Below are 23,932 nucleotides of genomic sequence, written 5' to 3'. Positions count from 1 at the left end.
TTCATTATGGCAGTCACATCAGTGAACAGTTGGTTTTCAAGAAAAAAAATCTTCATTTTCCATCTATTAGATTCAGCTCACCTGTCATACTGAAATGATCCCAAAATGATCCTTCCCAAAAGTTATTTTTGGAGTTGGTCTAAAATCCAATATGGCTGCAATTATCTCCATCTTGAAGATAAAGATATACTTCCTTCATACTGTTATGGTGTTTTATAATTTTTTGATATTTGTGGTCAGATCACTGTAAAAGTTTATGAGCTAGTTGTTATAGGGACTTTTAATATTCACGTATAGTCTCTGGTTAGAGGGTTCAATAAGTGCTTGTCGGTAGTTAAAGAAGTTCCCAGTGGCTTGGGAGATTTAAAGGTTTTCAGGGCTTGTTAAAAAAGTTAGGATTCCGTTACATGTGACTTCTCAGTAACTAAATATAGATAGAATTGTATGTTTTGATTACAGGTTGCCATATGCCGTGAATATGTCACCTTAAGCTGCTGTTACACTTTACAATATTTGCATTGCATATAATGGGCACAGCTGGACAAAAGTGTAGATTTGTGTAAATTATAGATTCTCCATAATGACTGATCGTGTAGGCTTAACAGTGGCAGCAGGTGAGGTCTAGTTTTCTCCAACTCAGGTGGGTGTTTTTTTTTGTTTTTTGTTTTGTTTTTTTTTTTTTTTTTTTTTTTTCATAAAAAATAAACATGAATTCTTCTTTTCCTATTTCCTTTCTTGCTTGAGTGAAATGATCACAAATAGAAAAATACTTCAATGCGGTTTTAAAAAGACAAACACTGAGTCATTTCAGTCATACTATTTTTAAAAAGGGGATACACAAACACTGCTTGTAGTCCATTTATTGATTTATCATTATAGCAGTGGTCAGCATCTCTTTATAACATACATAGAAACAGATATTCCTTAACCAGTATCACTCTAATAAATTACTATAAAGTTCAGGAAACACGGACTTGGAGAAAAGATATACAACATAAAGGTGCTGCTTTCAAAGCCTTTGATATATTATAATAGAACAAATTCAGTGATGCTGGACTTGTGCTGTTTTGATGGACACTGGTACATATGAATCCTAAGACTGATGTTTGAAGGACACTGGTACATCTGAATCCTAAGACTGATATTTGAAGGACACTGGTACATATGAATCCTAAGACTGATGTTTGAAGGACACTGGTACATCTGGATCCTAAGACTGATGTTTGAAGGACTCTGGTACATCTGGATCCTAAGACTGATGTTTGAAGGACACTGGTACATATGAATCCTAAGACTGATGTTTGAAGGACTCTGGTACATCTGGATCCTAAGACTGATGTTTGAAGGACACTGGTACATATGAATCCTAAGACTGATATTTGAAGGACACTGGTACAACTGAATCCTAAGACTGATATTTGAAGGACTCTGGTACATATGAATCCTAAGACATGTTTGAAGGACACTGGTACATCTGGATCCTAAGACTGATGTTTGAAGGACTCTGGTACATATGAATCCTAAGACATGTTTGAAGGACTCTGGTACATATGAATCCTAAGACATGTTTGAAGGACACTGGTACATATGAATCCTAAGACTGATGTTTGAAGGACACTGGTACATCTGAATCCTAAGACTGATGTTTGAAGGACACTGGTACATCTGGATCCTAAGACTGATGTTTGAAGGACACTGGTACATCTGGATCCTAAGACTGATGTTTGAAGGACACTGGTACATTTGGATCCTAAGACTGATGTTTGAAGGACACTGGTACATATGAATCCTAAGACATGTTTGAAGGACACTGGTACATATGAATCCTAAGACTGATGTTTGAAGGACACTGGTACATATGAAGCCTAAGACATGTTTGAAGGACACTGGTACATTTGGATCCTAAGACTGATGTTTGAAGGACTCTGGTACATATGAATCCTAAGACTGATGTTTGAAGGACTCTGGTACATTTGGATCCTAAGACTGATGTTTGAAGGACTCTGGTACATATGAATCCTAAGACTGATGTTTGAAGGACTCTGGTACATATGAATCCTAAGACTGATGTTTGAAGGACACTGGTACATATGAATCCTAAGACTGATGTTTGAAGGACACTGGTACATCTGAATCCTAAGACTGATATTTGAAGGACACTGGTACATATGAATCCTAAGACTGATGTTTGAAGGACACTGGTACATCTGGATCCTAAGACTGATGTTTGAAGGACTCTGGTACATCTGGATCCTAAGACTGATGTTTGAAGGACACTGGTACATATGAATCCTAAGACTGATGTTTGAAGGACTCTGGTACATCTGGATCCTAAGACTGATGTTTGAAGGACACTGGTACATATGAATCCTAAGACTGATATTTGAAGGACACTGGTACAACTGAATCCTAAGACTGATATTTGAAGGACTCTGGTACATATGAATCCTAAGACATGTTTGAAGGACACTGGTACATCTGGATCCTAAGACTGATGTTTGAAGGACTCTGGTACATATGAATCCTAAGACATGTTTGAAGGACTCTGGTACATATGAATCCTAAGACATGTTTGAAGGACACTGGTACATATGAATCCTAAGACTGATGTTTGAAGGACACTGGTACATCTGAATCCTAAGACTGATGTTTGAAGGACACTGGTACATCTGGATCCTAAGACTGATGTTTGAAGGACACTGGTACATCTGGATCCTAAGACTGATGTTTGAAGGACACTGGTACATTTGGATCCTAAGACTGATGTTTGAAGGACACTGGTACATATGAATCCTAAGACATGTTTGAAGGACACTGGTACATATGAATCCTAAGACTGATGTTTGAAGGACACTGGTACATATGAAGCCTAAGACATGTTTGAAGGACACTGGTACATTTGGATCCTAAGACTGATGTTTGAAGGACTCTGGTACATATGAATCCTAAGACTGATGTTTGAAGGACTCTGGTACATTTGGATCCTAAGACTGATGTTTGAAGGACTCTGGTACATATGAATCCTAAGACTGATGTTTGAAGGACTCTGGTACATATGAATCCTAAGACTGATGTTTGAAGGACACTGGTACATATGAATCCTAAGACATGTTTGAAGGACTCTGGTACATCTGGATCCTAAGACTGATGTTTGAAGGACACTGGTACATATGAATCCTAAGACTGATGTTTGAAGGACTCTGGTACATCTGAATCCTAAGACTGATGTTTGAAGGACACTGGTACATCTGGATCCTAAGACTGATGTTTGAAGGACACTGGTACATCTGGATCCTAAGACTGATGTTTGAAGGACACTGGTACATTTGGATCCTAAGACTGATGTTTGAAGGACTCTGGTACATATGAATCCTAAGACTGATGTTTGAAGGACACTGGTACATATGAATCCTAAGACATGTTTGAAGGACTCTGGTACATCTGGATCCTAAGACTGATGTTTGAAGGACACTGGTACATATGAATCCTAAGACTGATGTTTGAAGGACTCTGGTACATCTGAATCCTAAGACTGATGTTTGAAGGACACTGGTACATCTGGATCCTAAGACTGATGTTTGAAGGACACTGGTACATCTGGATCCTAAGACTGATGTTTGAAGGACACTGGTACATTTGGATCCTAAGACTGATGTTTGAAGGACTCTGGTACATATGAATCCTAAGACTGATGTTTGAAGGACACTGGTACTGGTACTCTGGTACATCTGGATCCTAAGACTGATGTTTGAAGGACACTGGTACATCTGAATCCTAAGACTGATGTTTGAAGGACACTGGTACATCTGAATCCTAAGACTGATGTTTGAAGGACACTGGTACATCTGAATCCTAAGACTGATGTTTGAAGGACACTGGTACATATGAATCCTAAGACATGTTTGAAGGACTCTGGTACATCTGAATCCTAAGACTGAAGTTTGAAGGACACTGGTACATCTGAATCGTAAGACTGGTACATCTGATTCCTAAGACTGATATAACATGTAAGTGATTCAGAAGACCACTGGCCTGGTCACTGTTCTTTACGTATTATCTCAGATCTAGCGTTGATTAATGTCAATGTGAGGAGTCACTTTGGTTATGTACTGCCACGTATTGACGAAGTATTGTCAGTGTGCATGTAAATGATTCTTCAATCTTGATCTACCTACGATATAATGGTAGACTGAGTTGAATGTGTTGGTCCCCCCAAAACTACCTTAGCATGATTGCACAAAAGAGCCAAACTACAGACTTAATGACTAGACAGTGTTACGTTTGCGTTGCTACTAGTTGGATCTTTATAAACTATTGGAATATTCTCCAGACAGACAGAAATGACCCACAAGATATAGGGTGGAAACAAATGAAACATCCAAGTGATATTTTCTTGGGTTTCGACACCAATGCATGCTTTATAGTAGAAGCATCTGAATTGCACAAAAAAAGGTCAGCAAAAGAGGGTGAAACATATTTTGAAGATAGCAAGGTTAACAGACTTCCTGGACCGAGGCCGTGAAATCACGGGAAAATACACTTAACAATACTAGCTAGTCGTATACGCACTCTGAAGAATATGAAAGTCTCCATCACCCTAAGTCTTCGCTGTTCATTCAAATCCGGAGGGTGGGAGACCAACCAGACTATGTTCTCGCTGTCAGGATGGAGAATGGACGTTTTATAGGGCATTGGGAACTACTGAAACTGATATTTAGAAAAAACTTACAACATAAAACAACAGGAAAAACACCGACATGTCAACAAAATCTTCATTCAAAATAAAAAAAAACCCGGTGGTAAAATATTCACAAGAAAGACTCATGAAACCGATTCTCTGTAACAGTAGGAGATCTGACTTATTCCGCACCTGAAACCTATTCTCTGTAACAGTAGGAGGTGTGACTTATTCCGCACCTGAAACCTATTCTCTGTAACAGTAGGAGATGTGACTTATTCTGCACCTGAAACCTATTCTCTGTAACAGTAGGATGTGTGACTTATTCCGCACCTGAAACCTATTCTCTGTAACAGTAGGAGATCTGACTTATTCCACACCTCACCTGTTCTCCATAACAGTAGGATGTGTGACTTATTCCGCACCTGAAACCTATTCTCCGGAACAGTAGGAGATGTGACTTATTCCGCACCTCACCTGTTCTCCGTAACAGTAGGATGTGTGACTTATTCCGCACCTGAAACCGATTCTCTGTAACAGTAGGAGGTGTGACTTATTCCGCACCTGAAACCTATTCTCTGTAACAGTAGGAGATGTGACTTATTCCGCACCTGAAACCTATTCTCTGTAACAGTAGGAGGTGTGACTTATTCCGCACCTGAAACCTATTCTCTGTAACAGTAGGAGATGTGACTTATTCTGCACCTGAAACCTATTCTCTGTAACAGTAGGATGTGTGACTTATTCCGCACCTGAAACCTATTCTCTGTAACAGTAGGAGATCTGACTTATTCCGCACCTCACCTGTTCTCCGTAACAGTAGGATGTGTGACTTATTCCGCACCTGAAACCTATTCTCCGGAACAGTAGGAGATGTGACTTATTCCGCACCTCACCTGTTCTCCGTAACAGTAGGATGTGTGACTTATTCCGCACCTGAAACCGATTCTCTGTAACAGTAGGAGGTGTGACTTATTCCGCACCTGAAACCTATTCTGTGTAAAAGTAGGAGGTGTGACTTATTCCGCACCTAATACCTATTCTCCGGAACAGTAGGAAGTGTGACTTATTCCGCACCTGAAACCTATTCTCCGGAACAGTAGGTGTGACTTACTTTATGTATTCTGCACCTGGCCTATTCTCTGTAACAGTAGGAGGTGTGACTTATTCCGCACCTGAAACCTATTCTTTGCAAGAGAATGAGAAGTCACATATGCCGCACCTGAAACATATTCTCCGTTACAGTAGGATGTGTGACTTAGTCTTTCGCACCTGAGACCTATTCTTCGTAATAGTAGATGTGACTTATTCCGCACCTGAAACCTATTCTCTGTAACAGTAGGAGGTGCGACTTACTTTTAGTATTCCGCACCTGACCTATTCTCCGTAACAGTAGGAGGTGTGACTTATTCCGCACCTCACCTGATCTCCGTAACAGTAGGAGGTATGACTTACTTTATGTATTCTGCACCTGGCCTATTCTCTATAACAGTAGGAGGTGTGACTTTAAACTCAGGAGGATTAGATTTTGGATTTCATGTAGAGCTTGTTAGTATTCGTTTACTTACAAGTGTATAACGTGTTCAAGTAGGGTGATTGGTAGAGTATAAACGGTATGTAATCAATGTTGCCATACAAAACTCCGTTTATATATTTGTCCGATCATATTGATGTTGTAGGCACATGTCATAGTAACTGGAGACTTTAATGGAAGACGGACTTCAGGGAGTGGTAAAACCAACATTATGGTATGGAGACAGAATCATGACTGGGAACAACAGACCAGTGTCACCACATCTATTGGGATAGAAACTATGGTTTGTAGAATAATTCCGAGATGTAACGCCAGGTCTACAAATCTCAAGAGTAATCATAGTAATTGGAATCTATGAAATTTACGCTCAAAGTTCCGACAAGCAATGGAACAATTCAATTGTAAAACCAATAGTCAACACAACGCAGCATCGCCAAGACAGCATTTCAACGAACAGATGCCATTTTAATCAGGAATACGTAGAAACAACATAATTTAACTTTGTGTATTCAAAACCTCCAAGAAATACATAAAATCATATAATTTTGCACATACGGTTCCGTAGAAAACACCACAGCATATAACAATGTCTTGGTCTTGATACTTTTGTAATTACCTACGCCCGTCCGTCAGTCCGTCCGTCTGAAACATGAAGTTGATTTTACTCCTGATGTGGGCATTATGAGTCTTGAAAGTTGACCTGTGTACTCATCTCGAGCAGTATTAAGTCGCAGTGTTATTTGTAGGTCTCTGTTACCTGTATATTTTACCTTAGAGTTTACTATGTTTAGATTTAGCACCAGGATTACATTTTTTTATATCTGGAACTGTGCATTACCACGTATTTGAAAAAAAAACAAACAAGGTAAATTCCTACATGTTAACGGAACTTTTATTCAAACACAAATTCTATGAAACTGGGATAGATATGAACGAAAGTGCATCAAACACGTCGAGCTTCATATCATGCAAAGAAATAGAATATTGATGGGCAAGATCATTATGGCGACCGTAAACTTCTCTACAATATTCATCATTTTGCATGTGTCGACATCTTCTACGAAAATCGTGATTCTGAGAACAAGTCCTAGACTATCGAAATAACTGTAGCATGTAAACACCATAGGTTGCGGATACAGGTATGTTGCTATCCAGAAATATACAAAAAAAATCACATCATGCAAATTGTGATCTTCACGCTCATCATACAGCTTTATGGAAAGTTGTCCACGATGGTTTCATTGTAAGAAAAGGTTGATTTAAGCGGTCGATGTAGAAAAGTCGGTTGTTTTATGTATTTCCAATTCTGGCGGGTATATGCAATGAACGTCGGTCACATAAACCTTGCATATTTATATTGATGGCGTCTTGTCTTTTACTAAGAAGAGATTTATCGACCACGCCCATTGTATATACCCACTAGAATGGGAAATCAAGGACACAACCTTTATCTTTATTTTTCCTACAACGAAACCAACACGGACATCAAACTGTATGATAAGCATGATGATTTCAGTTTCTCTTATGTGAATTTTCCATTTCTGGATAGCAAACCATGGATCCACAACCATTGTTGGTTACATGTAGTACTTGATTCGGTATTCAAGGGCCTGTTCACATTATGATTTTCGTCGACTGACGGACAAACTCATAACACAGAGTTTCAAAATATGCAGGTTGGTGAACATTTTTACGGTCATCATAGTGATCTCATTGATAAATGTTCTATTTCATTGTGCCATATGAAGCTAGACGTGTTTAATGCTCGTTAGTTTGTATGTTGGTTCCGTTGTTATATGAATTGTTCTCATTTGAGAACGTGACATTACTTAATGAAGCAGAGGAAATTTGAAAAAAAAATGATCGAAAGAAATGTAAAACTCTAGTAGGGGAGGTGCTTTAGTCCAATACTTCAGGACATTTTGAAATTTTCAAAACAGAAAATGCCTTGTGTATATTGTTACCGTGCCCCGCTATTTGAATGGATTAAATCATATTGCAGCAAACAGCTGAGACTAGAAGTCGACCAACAGCTTGCACGGCCTGCAATCATGAAGATTGTATAAAAGACACAAGTATTTAGTACATTTTAAATCAAGAATATTACAAACACACATAAAGGTTTGAAAATAATGATGATTAATGTAAACTGATTGAGACTCCTTCTGCCTTCGTCTGTTCAGTCCCTTATGTACGGAGGCAATACTAATGTAGTTTCTTAGAACAAAGTAATCCATATAATATCATTCTATAGAATTTTGTTTGGTAGTTCGTTATCACTAGTGTATTATAGACATATTTTATTTCAATGTCTTTACCATGATAAATTCGGATTATTTATTGGCGTTTTAAGAACGTTATATGATAAGTCAATGTGTTTGCGAAAAAACCCAGTTGATAGTTTGGTTCATTGACGTCGTTTGCATGACATGAGTTTTACCTACAAATATCAACAAAAGGAATTTTAACTTGAATGGTAATGATTAATCATATTTGCTTGTCTTTAACTGTATATATTATTCATTGTCAGCATTCATATGTATGTAACAAAACATTATACTGTACCTAGCTGTACAACAATATAATGTCCATAGCTGTACAACATTATAATGTACCTTGGTGTATAACATAATACTGTACCTAGGTGTATAACATTATACTGCACCCAGCTGTACAACAATATTATGTACCTAGCTGTACAACATTCTAATGTACCTTGGTGTATAACATCATACTGTACCTAGGTGTATAACATTATACTGCACCCAGCTGTACAACAATATTATGTACCTAGCTGTACAACATTCTAATGTACCTTGGTGTATAACATCATACTGTACCTAGGTGTATAACAATATAATGTACTTAGGTGTATAACATCATACTGTACCTAGGTGTATAACATCATATTGTACCTAGCTGTACAACAATATAATGTCCATATCTGTACAACAATATCATGTCCATAGCTGTACAACATCATGTACCTAGCTGTACAACATAATTATGTCCATACCTGTACAACAATATAATGTACTTCGGTGTATAACATCATACTGTACCTAGGTGTATAACATCATACTGTACCTAGCTGTACAACAATATAATGCACCTAGGTGTATAACATCATACTGTACCTAGCTGTACAACAATATAATGTACCTAGGTGTATAACATCATACTGTACCTAGCTGTACAACAATATAATGTACCTAGATGTATAACAATATATTGTACCTAGCCCTATAGTGTACGTAGGTGTATAACAACACTCTCTATAAATGGATATAATAATATACTTACCTAAGTGTATAACAACATACTGTATCTAGTTGTATAACAATATACTCACGTAAATGTTTACAAAATTAATAACAATATGTAAATAGGTGTATAACAATATACTGTATATAGATGTATAAAAATATAAAGTATACAAGTGTATAACAATATACTGTATATAGATGTATAAAAATATAAAGTATACAAGTGTATAACAATATACTGTATATAGATGTATAAAAATATAAAGTATACAAGTGTATAACAATATATTGTATATAGATGTATAAAAATATAAAGTATACAAGTGTATAACAATATACTGTAATTAGGCGTATAACAATATACTGTAATTAGGCGTCTAACAATGTACTGTACTTAGGCGTATAACAATATACTGTACTTAGGCGTATAACAATATACTGTAATTAGGCGTAGAACAATATACTGTAATTAGGCGTATAACAATATACTGTAATTAGGCGTATCACAATATACTGTAATTAGACGTGTAACAATATACTGTAATTGGGCGTATAACAATATTTTGTAACATCAGTAGATAACCCAAAAAAAGATACAGTTATATTGAACATATAAGGCATTTCAAAAAGGTATCTTTTGGTCAATTGATACATTTTTTATAAAATAAACAGGTATATTAAATAGTTTACATAAAGAGTGTCTAAAACATGAAAATTCACTGTTATCTGTGCCAGTGTAGCTTATGACGTATACACAAGTATACCAGAATTTCTCCAAGTTTGACCACAGTGCAACAACGTTAGATAGGTAATAAAACATCGTCATAATAATTGGATTTTCCTTGTACTACTTAATACTCATAACTAATAATTACTTTATACGTGTCTCGTGGTTTTCTTATTCAGATTGCCCTGTGCTTTACAGACGCATGTAAATTATACAAAATATCATCTGATTCAGCATTTTATTTGTTCTATTTCCTTAACAAGAGAGTATGGCGTCATCAGCTTCCAAGCGATGTTTAGAGTGTGTTTTAATCCTGCATGATACGTCCAAAGTTTGATTAATGACATTATATATGTGTTGGTCTTCAGAATGTATCCACCATCTAAAATGAGTTAATTTGATTCGCGTATAGAGTTAGTTGTGCGATTGTGATCGCATTCGTTTAAAACAAGCATCGTGATCAGAAATAAACATTGAATACAGTGACTGACGTCACGCTTTTTTGGTGATGTTTTAAGTTCACTTTTTCTCTAGGTGTGATGGCGAGCGAAGTCATTTTTGTTCCCCTCAGAATGGCTCGGTGTTCGAAGATTTGTTCTCCAGGGAAACGTCGATTTGCGGAGACTTTAAATTTCCGGAAAAGTGTCAAGACCATAGTTCCTCTGGGAAAGCATCTATGTGGAAAGAGTGATTGAATATTTTTTGCTGAGATTGTCTTGATGCGGGATTTTTCAAAGCTTACTGGTACATTCTGCTAAAGTGACGTGAATTCTAATTTCATTTCTTAGATTACCATTCAAATGACCAGATCTCTTTATGTCCAATTAACCATAATCTTAGTGTACGTTAACTACACAAGGCACCTTACAGCTGAATATTAAGCTATGATAAATACAGATGTCACGTAAAAGTGAAAATAACTAATGCATATAAATAAACACGCATATTAATATCGATCCTCTGTATGGAGAGTCGAACACGCCTAAGTACAGTTGGTACCGATATTAATGTCGATCCTCTGTATGGAGAGTCGAACACGCCTAAGTACAAGTTGGTCCCGATATTACTCTGTACTTCACAGATCTGTACATACCACGACTCAGCTTCATTTTAAAACGAAATTACATTTACAGTTCTGTCCTGAACGTTTTGACATAATGCATATTGTTTAGACGTAAAAGCAAACCTAATGGGTTTTGGCATAGTCCGCGTTCTAGGAGTTGGAACCATTCATGTGTAGTATATCGTACGATCTGAAAATATCAGACACGCTATCTGGTCCCTTGTACGTGTCTTGGTTTTGAACCGATTGGTCTGGAATGTATCCTTTTTAACCTCATTCCTCGGTTTGGAATTCATCTTAGTTTAGAGTCAGACATTGTGAGATGTAAGGCCTCATTCTTCGGTTTGGGACGAGTCCGTGTTTAGTTGTTCGGTCTCCAATACATCAGTATTTGCTGTTACTTGCACTATAATGGTTTCTTCCCGCGTCTGATAAGACGGTTTCTTCCTTGTAAATATTGCATAACTAAACATACCTATAATACACAGACACCCAGTCACGTATATCTTACTATCCATACACACATAGTTGGAGTATATATAACCAACTGTTAATCCGAAAGACAGAACCAAGTTGTAGGCAGAGAAGGCGGCCTCTGGTTTGTTAGCATACAGGACTCCAACTAAACCTAGGAAAATACAAATAACATTTTTTTAAATGCCATTCATTTATACAAGGTACCAAATCAATTACCTGATTATTCGTGAACAGGGTACCAACCATATCAATAACATGGATATTCGTTTGTCAAGTAAATATTTTAAAAAAACTAACAAGATTAAATTATATTGTAGTTCGTGTACATGACACCAACTAAATCAATAGCCTGGTTATGTACACGGCACCAACTAAACCAATAACCTGGTTATGTACACGGCACCAACTAAACCAATAACCTGGTTATGTACACGGCACCAACTAAACCAATAACCTGGTTATGTACACGGCACCAACTAAACCAATAACCTGGTTATGTACATGGCACCAACTAAATCAATAACCTGGTTATGTACACGGCACCAACTAAACCAATAACCTGGTTATGTACATGGCACTAACTGAATCAATATCCTGGTTATGTACATGGCACTAACTGAATCAATATCCTGGTTATGTACATGGCACCAACTAAACCAATAACCTGGTTATGTACATGACACCAACTAAACCAATAACCTGGTTATGTACACGGCACCAACTAAACCAATAACCTGGTTATGTACACGGCACCAACTAAACCAATAACCTGGTTATGTACATGGCACCAACTAAACCAATAACCTGGTTATGTACATGGCACTAACTGAATCAATATCCTGGTTATGTACATGGCATTAACTGAATCAATAACCTGGTTATGTACATGACACCAACTAAACCAATAACCTGGTTATGTACACGGCACCAACTAAACCAATAACCTGGTTATGTACACGGCACCAACTAAACCAATAACCTGGTTATGTACACGGCACCAACTTAAACCAATAACCTGGTTATGTACATGACACCAACTAAATCAATAACTTGGTTATTTGTTTACAGGGTACCAACTATAAATATTAAATATAAAATATTAATGATAAGAATAAGTTACCTATCTAGCTAGTCCAAAGTTGTAATCAAAACACCAATTAAACTTGTCAAACACTGATCAATTTGATAAAATACAGTTTCGCTGTGTAGTGATTTACTGTTAATTTTAATGGCATAGCACATTAACTGTTTTATGATATAGTTGTAACTATATATCTTTATACCATATGTACAATTTTTATGCTTCATGAACGTGTTCCTTCGACATTTAGGATCAATTAAACTATGAAAAAAAATCAGAACGACGTCAAACATATTGTTTCCATGTAAAACTATACAATATACCGAACACAACTAGTACATGAGCTGTACATCTAATTTCTGATTGTACAAACTCGTTGCTTGACCACCTATGGGAACTATTGAATACATTATTGTGTATTTGCTCACTGTTTAGATGCGTGGTCCATATGCCTTCCCCTATTCCCCACAGGAAGGCAAGGGAAAACACGTACAGCATGTCGCCATTCTCAGCACTCCATATCAACATTGCAACTAGAGCAAACAGATCCACAACTGCAGCTGTAATTATATAAACATAGACATTAAAGGGACTAATTGCTCCGAAATTAAAGTCGTAATTATATAAACATAGACATTAAAGGGACTCATTGCTCCGAAATTAAAGCCGTGAAATCACTAGACAAAATCTAGCAATCAATTTCTTTTAACGCTTTGATTAATATTTCATGAGCAACATCGAAAATACCGAAATGTCAAAAGAACCATTATTCAAGCCCAAATTTGATGAAATGTGGCAAAATAGGAACAAACGAATCATTCATCCACAAAAATAAACAAACAAAGAGTATAAGACCATTCTTTCTGAAAGGTAAAGTGCTTTGCTTCCTCGACGATACCCACAATGTAAACATTTGTCAATCCAAGCAAGCAATGTCACGTTCCCAAATAATAAAAAAGGTAAATCACAAGTTAAACCACGACCAAATTCATATTATATTGTGCATTAAGCATGTAAATCCCGGTATTGTTAATAGGACATTGAATAGAATCAATTACGGCAGTATACATCACAAGTTTGCGCCACTGAAAGGCAATTGAAATCATCCCGCTATCATACAGCTAGGTTCCTTTCAAACATCAAATTCAGCAGATGAGCCGGTAGATGGGTATATACTATGGACATTATCAAACAATTTCTAATAAAGACAAGTCATCATCGATATAATGAAGGTTTTTGCAAGGTTTTTGTGTCTGATTGATGAACTTTACGGAGCCTCGTATGAAAACAGAAATCACAACCATCATTTTGACATATTTTGTTCTCATAGGTTTACCAAGAGACTGTTGAAAAAAACATCCAGTCAATGAGACGTATATTCACGAAATACGCTTTAGAACAGTTCACAACTGTACAAACTCGCACCTCTCCCTAACAAGAGAAGGAATACTTTCATTCAGTTTGATGACTGAAAGTAACCTCTTCTCTTGTGCATATTTCCAGAGGTCACTTTTAGTACGACACTACATATTGCATATAACTGGTGCATATAATTAGTATTGTATACAAGACAATTCCTGTACTCATTGATTCAACTATGTTATATCGGATATTCTTATCAATCAATCCTATGAATTCTTATTTCTTCATCTTATGTATGTAAATATTTGATAAAATAGATTTTATATATAACCTATTCTTATTTTTCAGAATCTGCAGGTTTTGTTGTGACAAATCATGATATTTCAGACCACAGTCGGTTTTAATCCACTCAAGTATTAAGAAAGAGTAGCGTTTTGACTAACTTTTCCGTTTGGAGCCCCGCCCCAGGTCTCCAGAGGTCGAAATAAGTTTATGAATTAAAAAAAAATGAGAACCCACCTGCAACAATGTTTCATACAAAATTTTGTTGAAATCTACCTAGGCATTAAAAAAGAGTAGCGAAATCAAACTATTGCATAACTTCCTCTTTTGCTCCCCCCTCCTCCTTCCCAGTCCCTAGGAGTCGAATCAAATTTCTGTATTAAAGAAATAATTGCCTACCCTAACTGATGAATCAGGTCAAAGCTTGTTGAAATCCACCCAGGTAGAAAGGAGGAATAGGCTTTTAAAGCTAATTTCAGCTTCTCCCATTTTGGGTACCCGTCCCTCGACCCCTAGGGATCGAATCAAAATTCGGAATTTGACAAATTATTACCCTCACACAATGATGCATCAGACCAAATTTGGTTGAAATCCGCCAAAGAATAGGGCTTTAAAGGAAACGTTTACGTACGACAAACAAAGCACGATCGGTATTGACCATCCATACACTATAAATAACTTTGCACTGCGGGATACATACAAAGATAAATTATTACCGTCAATCAATCTTTTAAATCTTTATCTTTTAAACAGTTACATAACTGTACTCTATCCGATATCACGAATAAACAACTGTCTATTTTTATATATAAGTAACCTTGCAAATCTAGGAAAGTATTTGGTTTCGTCTGTTTATCATGCGAGTGAAAAATATAAATATTCCGAGAGAAACCATTCAGTCTTCTGGTTTCATTTTCGAAGGAAACACGAATTCAAAAGAACATACAATAAAGCTGTTCTTAAAAAGGTTTTGTTTATTAGCGACTCCTTCCACATCAACATATCAAATAGGATGCTTTATAATGTAATTCTACCAATCTATGCTGATTTCTGGTGAGAATTGTTACCATATTATATCTTATATACAAAATTAAAGAAAAACAGAAAAGAACAACGAATTATTTGATGGAAAATCATATTATTCAGCACTACTGAAAAGGTTGGCTAGTGATGATATCAGTTTGTATCAAATTGATATCTTTTTATGTTTTACTAGCAAAAATGTAATATAATACGATAGGAAAGTACTGACGAGTCGTAGACGACAATATTTGACTGTATCTTATTCTAAACTGTACTGAGAGGGGCTATTAACGTGTGTGCATTTTTTTGAGATTGCAGGTGGTAAACACTTCAGTTGGTCCCCGAGGTATGTCGTAACCTTTATGTCACGTTTCTATATAAATATGTACTTGGACACTTCTTTGAAGTCATTCTGTATTTCCTCAGCCGTCTTAACAATGCCGACCCTTAGCATCACTGACCTAGTCCTAGAAGGGCAAAATAGCTGTATAATGCAATTGAATTCATTATTTAGCTCTACTCTATCTAGTTCTTAATTTGTATTGAAAGGTGCTTTTGACTTGCGTGCCTTTTTCACTGAATAGTAATTACCTGGTAAAACATTATTTCACCGTAACGAGGTATGGACATGGCATTATTCTATTACGAGAGAATATATAAAGAAAACCCCAGTTTCATCTCGATAGTATGTTAATATGAGTTTTATGTGTTAACATTATATTCCTTGTCTAATTTTACAATGAAAAAAGCATAAGCCATTCGATGTGACTTTTTACCCATTTATGAGGTCACACTCACTGTAGTATTGATGTATGATGTCACAAGTGTTTTTCCTGTTATGTCATCTAGTGTAATGAAATTGTTTAGACATGCGTTTTGTGTAACTTTGGTTCAGAATGTTCACATGTATCAATCTTTTTTTTCCTTTGACATGTGATGTTCTTTCAATTGACTAATTCACGTTCACGTTTTTGAATATGCCCCAGCATATATATGTGCTGTGGTGTATCATAGTATCAAGAATGTGTTAGTCACACGATAATCCTCAATTGTATTATACTCGTATAGATAGACAGTTTAAATTCATGAAATAAATTCTACTTGACCTAAAATTTAAACTACAAAGTCTATTGAAAGGTTGTTGGCTGGTGACCTACTTGGTATTGGACGTGGACTTTGGTGCGACCCATTAGCACTGTTAAAGGCAGCATCATGACTTAACACAAAAATATAGGTACATATGTACCATTGCTCTTCGCTATCAGTTATATATATATATCCTTTAGATATGCAGATGTAAGTAGTGATTATACCGGGGACAATTTTCCATTAACTTCACCTATTTACTTGATTTTTTTTTTACATCGCCTTTGCTGTGTTAACTGCAGCTTTTCTGCAATTCATATTTAATAACCATTTCGTAAATGTTTGTTAGTAGATCCCGGCATGAAAAGGTTGAATGTTGTGCGTAAGGGCCAATTCAAAATGGCTCAGTCTTGTCAAACGTAATGTGATTAACTGTCCGACACTTTGCTTGGGAGAGAACCGATCAACCAGAAAATCATCATACACAGATGATGATATTGTCCTCACGACAAATCATGTTTTATTGAGTTTGTAATAGAACATCGCGTGTAAACACTTCGGGCAGTGTATTTTGTACATGATAAATGCCAATATTATCCCTTTCCTTAAATTTTATCCTTGCAGAAAATATCCTCTTTTTTTTTTTTTTTTTTTGCTTTAGTTGCTTCTTTTGCCTCATGTGTTAATATTTACCCGAGGTATTGGAATAGTTACCTGCATCGTGAATAAGTTAAACACCCAATAGAAATACATCCACCAGCTAAAACAATATGTTAAACATTGAAAAATATAAGATGAGCAAGGTGAAATGAAACAGAAGTATATACTTGTGATCAATATAATTTATACCTCGACAGAGGCCTGATGTATTAATATTGATGGTTATGTACCCAGTTTTATAGCTTTTCAAATCCATAGGGACATACACATGACATGTTCTATAACTACATTTTTATAAGTCACATATTTTATCGCTCAATACGACCATATTATCAGCGCCACGTGGCACGTAAGATAGTAATATTGACCATCTGACCTACACTATGTTTAAGGCATGACCTTCATTATGTTTAGGTATTTATCCGTTAAGATACCGACCTTATATCGATTGCCCTCTAGTGTTGATGGGACGATATACTATTTCATCGAACCACTTTGCGTTAACAAAGATGAAAGTATTTAATTTCTAACTAAGTGCATGTGCATTATATGTGTATAAATTTTCCTTTTAAATTAATTCTGTTTCGTTTCACTGTTTTTTTTTTGTTAGCAATGCACGTTCTAGTTATGACTAATTATGACTAGCTATGACTTTAGTTATGAATCCACCAGAATTTGTATAATGCTTGTCGTTCTTAATTGTAAATAATCGTAAGTATCAGATACTGTCTTTCTGATATAGATATAAAAAAAACTTCATTTCTAGTACATTACGAGGTTTGCCTCGACTTTCACACACACATGTACTTCACGTTTTCTAAAATTATCTGGTATATAAAAATAACGAAATTTATTTCATTGTGGGGCTGCTGCACCTCTCCGTCTAGACTTTTCTTTCGATCATTTCCTTAGTCGCCTCCTAGGCTTCAAAATGTAAGCCCATATCATCACTGACGAGTCCTAGAAGGACGAAACAGCTGTACAGTGCTGTTTGCTTCATTGTTTGGCTCTACTGTATCTAACTCGAAGGTGTTATTCACTTGTGTGTCTTTTGTCCAATCCTTTAAATTTAGTACTTAATATCAGTATCTATTGAAGACTACTTTTCTTCACTTACTTCACTTATGGAGATAAGTAGACCATAATGAATTCGAGTAGGCAATATTGAAAGTAAACAAGCTAAAATTTACTTTTTTTGCTTAATACTTTTAGAAAATGCATCTGGAGAATGATGTGCATGACATAAGCATACAACTTGTAACATACAATGAAAGATTGATATTTGTGACAAAAAGTTTTTTATATACATATTTCTGTGGAGCGCTTAATTATAGGGGATGTGGTGGGGTGATGCTGGAGCGCTTAATTATAGGGGGTGTGATGGGGTGATACTGGAACGCTGAACTACAGGGGGTGTGATGTGGTGATGCTGGAGCCACTTAAATATAGAGGGTGTGGTGGGGTGATGCTGGAGCGCTTTTCCATGGGGATGTTGTGAGGTGATACGAGATCGATTAATTATAGGAGGGTCGGTGTGGTGATGCTCGAGCACTTAATCATGAGGGGGTGTGGTGGAGTGTGGTTAGTTGTTCATGTAGATTTAGGGCATCTCGGTACCCGGTTAAGATATTCGTAATAAAACTCCGCTTCATAGGTAGATTCTTTTTCATATGGTTATGGTTAAATATTCAGTGTACAGTAGGGAGACTGGCCCGATCTCCACAGAGAGAACTGACGTAAGGATATGACACTAAGACAAGACTATATAACGGTGTTTAGACGGTATGTGATACGGTACTTACTCAGTGCAGCAATATAACAGACGATATGTATTTTATTTCAATTTAGATTAAAAGGTGTGATAATTATAAAGACTTGCCTGTAGATAGAAGAAATGTTCGGTTGACAATTTTTGAGGCGAAACCTGTTGTGAAGGCGGTAAGGGCAGCACTGGTACCATACACAGCCACGAAATAACCGACCATATCCACTCCGTATAGACAGCCAGCAAAAGCCTACATCAGCAGAAAACGTCATCAAAAACAATAAGAAAATCCACACTTGAATTTTGATGAAACTTGTGTTAGATATCAACAAATATGAAAAAGGAAAGATTTTTACGGAAACTTCTGAAAAAGTACAAGGAGAATAAGACCAGGTGTTCCAGAAGAGAAAAAACGCCTTCTGCTATATCAACGAGTCCCGCCATGTAAATCTTCGTATGGTGTTTGCTATCCAGAAATGGAAAATTCACAATGGGAAAATTCAAATCATCACGCTTATCATGCAGCTTAGTGGAAAGCTGTCGATGTTGGTTTCGTTGTAGGAAAAGATTGAAATTAGCGGCTGATGTTGAAGAGTGTGTCATGTCCTTGATCTTCAATTCTGGTGAGTATATAAAGATAAGTCGTCATCAATATATCTGAAAGTGAAATAGAAGGACTTTGCAAGATCTTTGTGGCCACTTTTGAAAAGCTCTTCGATAATTTAAGTATCGTATGGAAAAAAACAGCTAGTGGAGTTTAACACCGGCATAACCGATGAAAAATCAGTTGGTTGAAGAATCGTATTCCTATCAAATATAGGCGATATCAATTATAATTCAAAGTGAAATGGTGAAACTCTGATTGGCTATCAAAGAGTTATCGTTGTTTCAGTCAGCTATCTTTCATCACATTCACTGAAAAAAGGTTCTAACGAAAGTTATATCATTATAAAGTCTCTGTTTCTGTGAGCTTTGTACAATAAATAGTCTGCGAGTTTCTTATAATATGTAGTCACTGTCTCTGTGAGATATGTTCTATATATATTCATTGTTTGTGTGTGTTTTGTTCTATATATAAATACCGTTTCTGTGTATGTTGTACTATATATAGTCATTGTTATATATAGTCATTGTTTCTGTGTGTTTTATACTATATATAAATACCGTTTCTGTGTATGTTGTACTATGTATAGTCATTGTTTCTGTGTGTTTTATACTATATATAAATACCGTTTCTGTGTATGTTGTACTATATATATTCATTGTTTCTGTGTGTTTTGTACTATATATAAAAACCGTTTCTGTGTATGTTGTACTATATATAGTCATTGTTTCTGTGTGTTTTATACTATATATAAATAACGTTTCTGTGTATGTTGTACTATGTATAGTCATTGTTTCTGTGTGTTTTGTACTATATATAAATAACGTTTCTGTGTATGTTGTACTATGTATAGTCATTGTTTCTGTGTGTTTTGTACTATATATAAATACCGTTTCTGTGTATGTTGTACTATGTATAGTGATTGTTTCTGTGTGTTTTGTACTATATATAAATACCGTTTCTGTGTATGTTGTACTATGCATAGTCATTGTTTCTGTGTGTTTTATACTATATATGAATACCGTTTCTGTGTATGTTGTACTATGTATAGTCATTGTTTCTGTGTGTTTTGTACTTTGGTATTTAGTTATATAATAAGTGTTTCTTTGCATTTTGTACTTTCTCGATTACCGTCGATATAGAGAATACACCCAGTAATTCATTAAAAACGATAATCTCCATTAATAATTTTCTTTGAATCAGCATTCAATATGGTTATTTTTAACATAGAATCAACACATAACATGAAGTAATTGTGTCGTCTTCTTTGTCACGTTGTTTTGAATTGGCTTATGGAACAGACCATTACGGAGGTGTTGATCTATAAAATCTGGATTAATTATCAACATTACGTATCACAATGTGTATATCGATAGCAAAGAAACGACAGTACAGGTGTACCAAAATCCTAGGTGTGTTTAAACAATATGACATCTTCTGTCAACAAATTATTGTTGTATGTCCAGATTGTTGTTATATCCACGGTATACTCTGTGTATTGACATTTCTCCGGGTCATAAAGAGGGCAACGTATGATACTGTTGAATTCGACACTTTATAAACCTCAAATAAACACGATATAAAATTAGTATATTCTAGTAAAAACCCAATCACATACAAGGGACAATAAGATTTAATTAACTGAGGTAACTAATTTAAGTCGGCAAATTAATGACATGGATATATATAAATTGATGTGATAATTTGTGCTGTGTGTCCATTATGGTCAGTTTTATCATGTCGGTGATTCGACAAAAAAAATACCAAATCCAGGAATCATGACATACAACAAGAATTTTAATATCCAGGCCATACAAAGATATCAATATCAACATATATAAACATCAACTCTTTCACAAAGGTGTGTTAATGACTAAGACAATAACTGGAAGCTATTTAGAAGTAGGAATTTCGGTTGTTATTAAGGATTATATCACTGTACTATAAAGCATTGTTGATAATATGGCAAACTTAACTAAAGCATGTGCCCCTTAGATTGTTATAGTGCATACACAAGGGTGGCCTTTGGCTTTGTGACTTACCTTCGTGATTTCGCCTGAGAAGAAAGCTGTCTGTACTCCATGGAATAGAATCAGTGGACTGATCAATAGAAAATTACACTCCGCAAAGAGCTTAAAGACTGATTTGGTGTCCTTTGCGAAGTCAACACATACTTCACTAGAACATAGAACTTCTTTCAAACTTTTGCTGCCGTCTAGAAGAAAAGCATAACCAAGCAGGGCAATGGCCATACAAGCTGTATAGACTCCGAACAGAAGGGTACGCGTTTCTTTCTTTACAGCCCTTTCGGCATATTCATCAAAGTTAGCGTGACAGAACCGCGGGCCACACAATGTGTTCACAGTCTCTGTAGAACGGTACTCTCCCGTATTTACGTTACCTATAGACGACACATTGCTACAGTTAGAGGTAAAAGTCTCGTGGCTTCCACAATTTGTAATGTTACGTTCCACTGAAATATGAAGACCTTCATTCCTGTTGTAGGAGAGTATAAAGGAAGTCAAGAGAGCTCCAAACACAGGCGCCAATGATCCAAAGAAGAAAAATATGCCAAACATTCTAGCTTTAAGACTTCTAGAAAGCACTTCCAGAGACCTTCTGTCCTCGAGCTGCACTACTAGATCCACAACATAGGTACTGACAGCAGTCCACATTGCCGCCTGAGAGGCGCCACACATAACAGAAATTGGCACGAGCAGATAGAGGTTCCGGCTTAGATTTGCCAACACGAAGACTATCTGTATGCCTAAAGACACAACAAGGACCCATTTGGTGGTGTAGCGCCTTACTATACTAGTAGTAATACAGCAGGCCAACATGAATCCTCCGTAAGTACCGGCCATCGAGCATAAACCCAGGCCATCTTCATGGTTGATGCTGCTGGTGACATTACGTATGGAAGAAAAACTGAGGAAGAAGAGAAACCAACCGACGCTCAGCACCAGCAACTTGGCATAACCTTTCTTCATGATCAGATCCATAGTCTGATAGTGGAGACAGTTCTGTGTTAATACACCTTTGCTCGTGCTAACAACATAACGTCACTGAATCATCCGTATAGACACCGTAAAAAGTTTCTAGTCTGCCGTCAGAATAGCACCCAATAAAGTCATGGTTCAAGCTGAACAAAGTAGTACCAGTCGTACTTGGACCAACGTGTGAGAACTTGTGTACATATGTAGCTTCGCTTTTTGGGCTAAGATCATGTTTATCTACTCATCGATATCATAACACGATACGGGCTACATCTCAATACGCCCCGGGGCGGTTAATAATGCGGATCATCAGCATGGTTACATTACAAATAAGTACACCTACACATCAGCATCGGTCAGCTTCAATTACTACTACGTGAATATGCAGAAATTCATTACAGCACGTACATGAGACATCCTGTTAGTTGTTAACATGCTTCCGATTGTGCATACATATCATCGCGTGTTTCTCTCAAATACTGTTTAGATTTGATTATCATAAGTTGTATTTGGAAAGGCTCCTGCACATGCAAGACACGTACACGACAATATCTATAATTATTTTTGCCATGTAGGTATCTGTTTATAAACTGCTATACTACGTGGCTCATCGTCAATATCATGATAACACGTATATACGGATGTGTGTGTATTATCATAACAATGTAAGGTTATCAACAGAATGTTTTGAATCAAAGTAAGAACATGGAGAGGTATTGGTGTCTCGTTACACCACCGGGTCGTGTAAGTGTAGGATATATAGTGAGGACGAGGTGACATGGAGAGGTATGGGTGTCTCGTTACACCACCTGATCGTATTAGTGTAGGATATATAGTAAGGACGGGGTGACATGGAGAGGTATGGGTGTCTCGTTACACCACCGGGTTGGTAGTGTAGGATATACAGTGAGGACGGGATGACAAGGAGAGGTATGGGTGTCTCGTTACACCACCGGGTCGTGTAAGTGTAGGATATACAGTGAGGACGGGGTGACATGGAGAGGTATTGGTGTCTCGTTACACCACCGGGTTGTTAGTGTAGGATATATAGTGAGGACGGGGTGACATGGAGAGGTATTGGTGTCTCGTTACACCACCGGGTCGTGTAAGAGTAGGATATACAGTGAGGACGGGGTGACATGGAGAGGTATTGGTGTCTCGTTACACCACCGGGTTGTTAGTGTAGGATATATAGTAAGGACGGGGTGACATGGAGAGGTATTGGTGTCTCGTTACACCACCGGGTCGTGTAAGTGTAGGATATACAGTGAGGACGGGGTGACATGGAGAGGTATTGGTGTCTCGTTACACCACCGGGTTGTTAGTGT

The 23,932-nt window shown here is 36.7% G+C and overlaps 1 protein-coding gene across 1 annotated transcript; it reads right to left on the bottom strand.

Moving 5' to 3' along the window:
* Nucleotides 1–11,235: 11,235 nt before the first annotated feature.
* On the bottom strand, nucleotides 11,236–22,610 carry LOC132558677 (protein unc-93 homolog A-like). The gene is made up of 4 exons (XM_060223275.1): nucleotides 21,651–22,610; nucleotides 19,119–19,254; nucleotides 13,255–13,386; nucleotides 11,236–11,896 (listed from the first exon to the last, which is right to left on the bottom strand). Exons 1-4 carry the CDS (start codon nucleotides 22,608–22,610, stop codon nucleotides 11,601–11,603), a joined length of 1,524 nt encoding a protein of 507 aa, XP_060079258.1. The 3' UTR covers nucleotides 11,236–11,600.
* Between the last annotated feature and the right edge of the window lie 1,322 nt (nucleotides 22,611–23,932).

This window comes from Ylistrum balloti, unplaced genomic scaffold, assembly GCF_031769215.1.
Source record: "Ylistrum balloti isolate Yb309-2 unplaced genomic scaffold, AGI_CSIRO_Ybal_v1 Utg369660, whole genome shotgun sequence".
Classification (NCBI taxonomy): Eukaryota; Metazoa; Mollusca; class Bivalvia; order Pectinida; family Pectinidae; genus Ylistrum; species Ylistrum balloti.
Note: the sequence above shows the minus strand (reverse complement) of the source record. Positions and strands in the feature narration are given on the sequence as shown.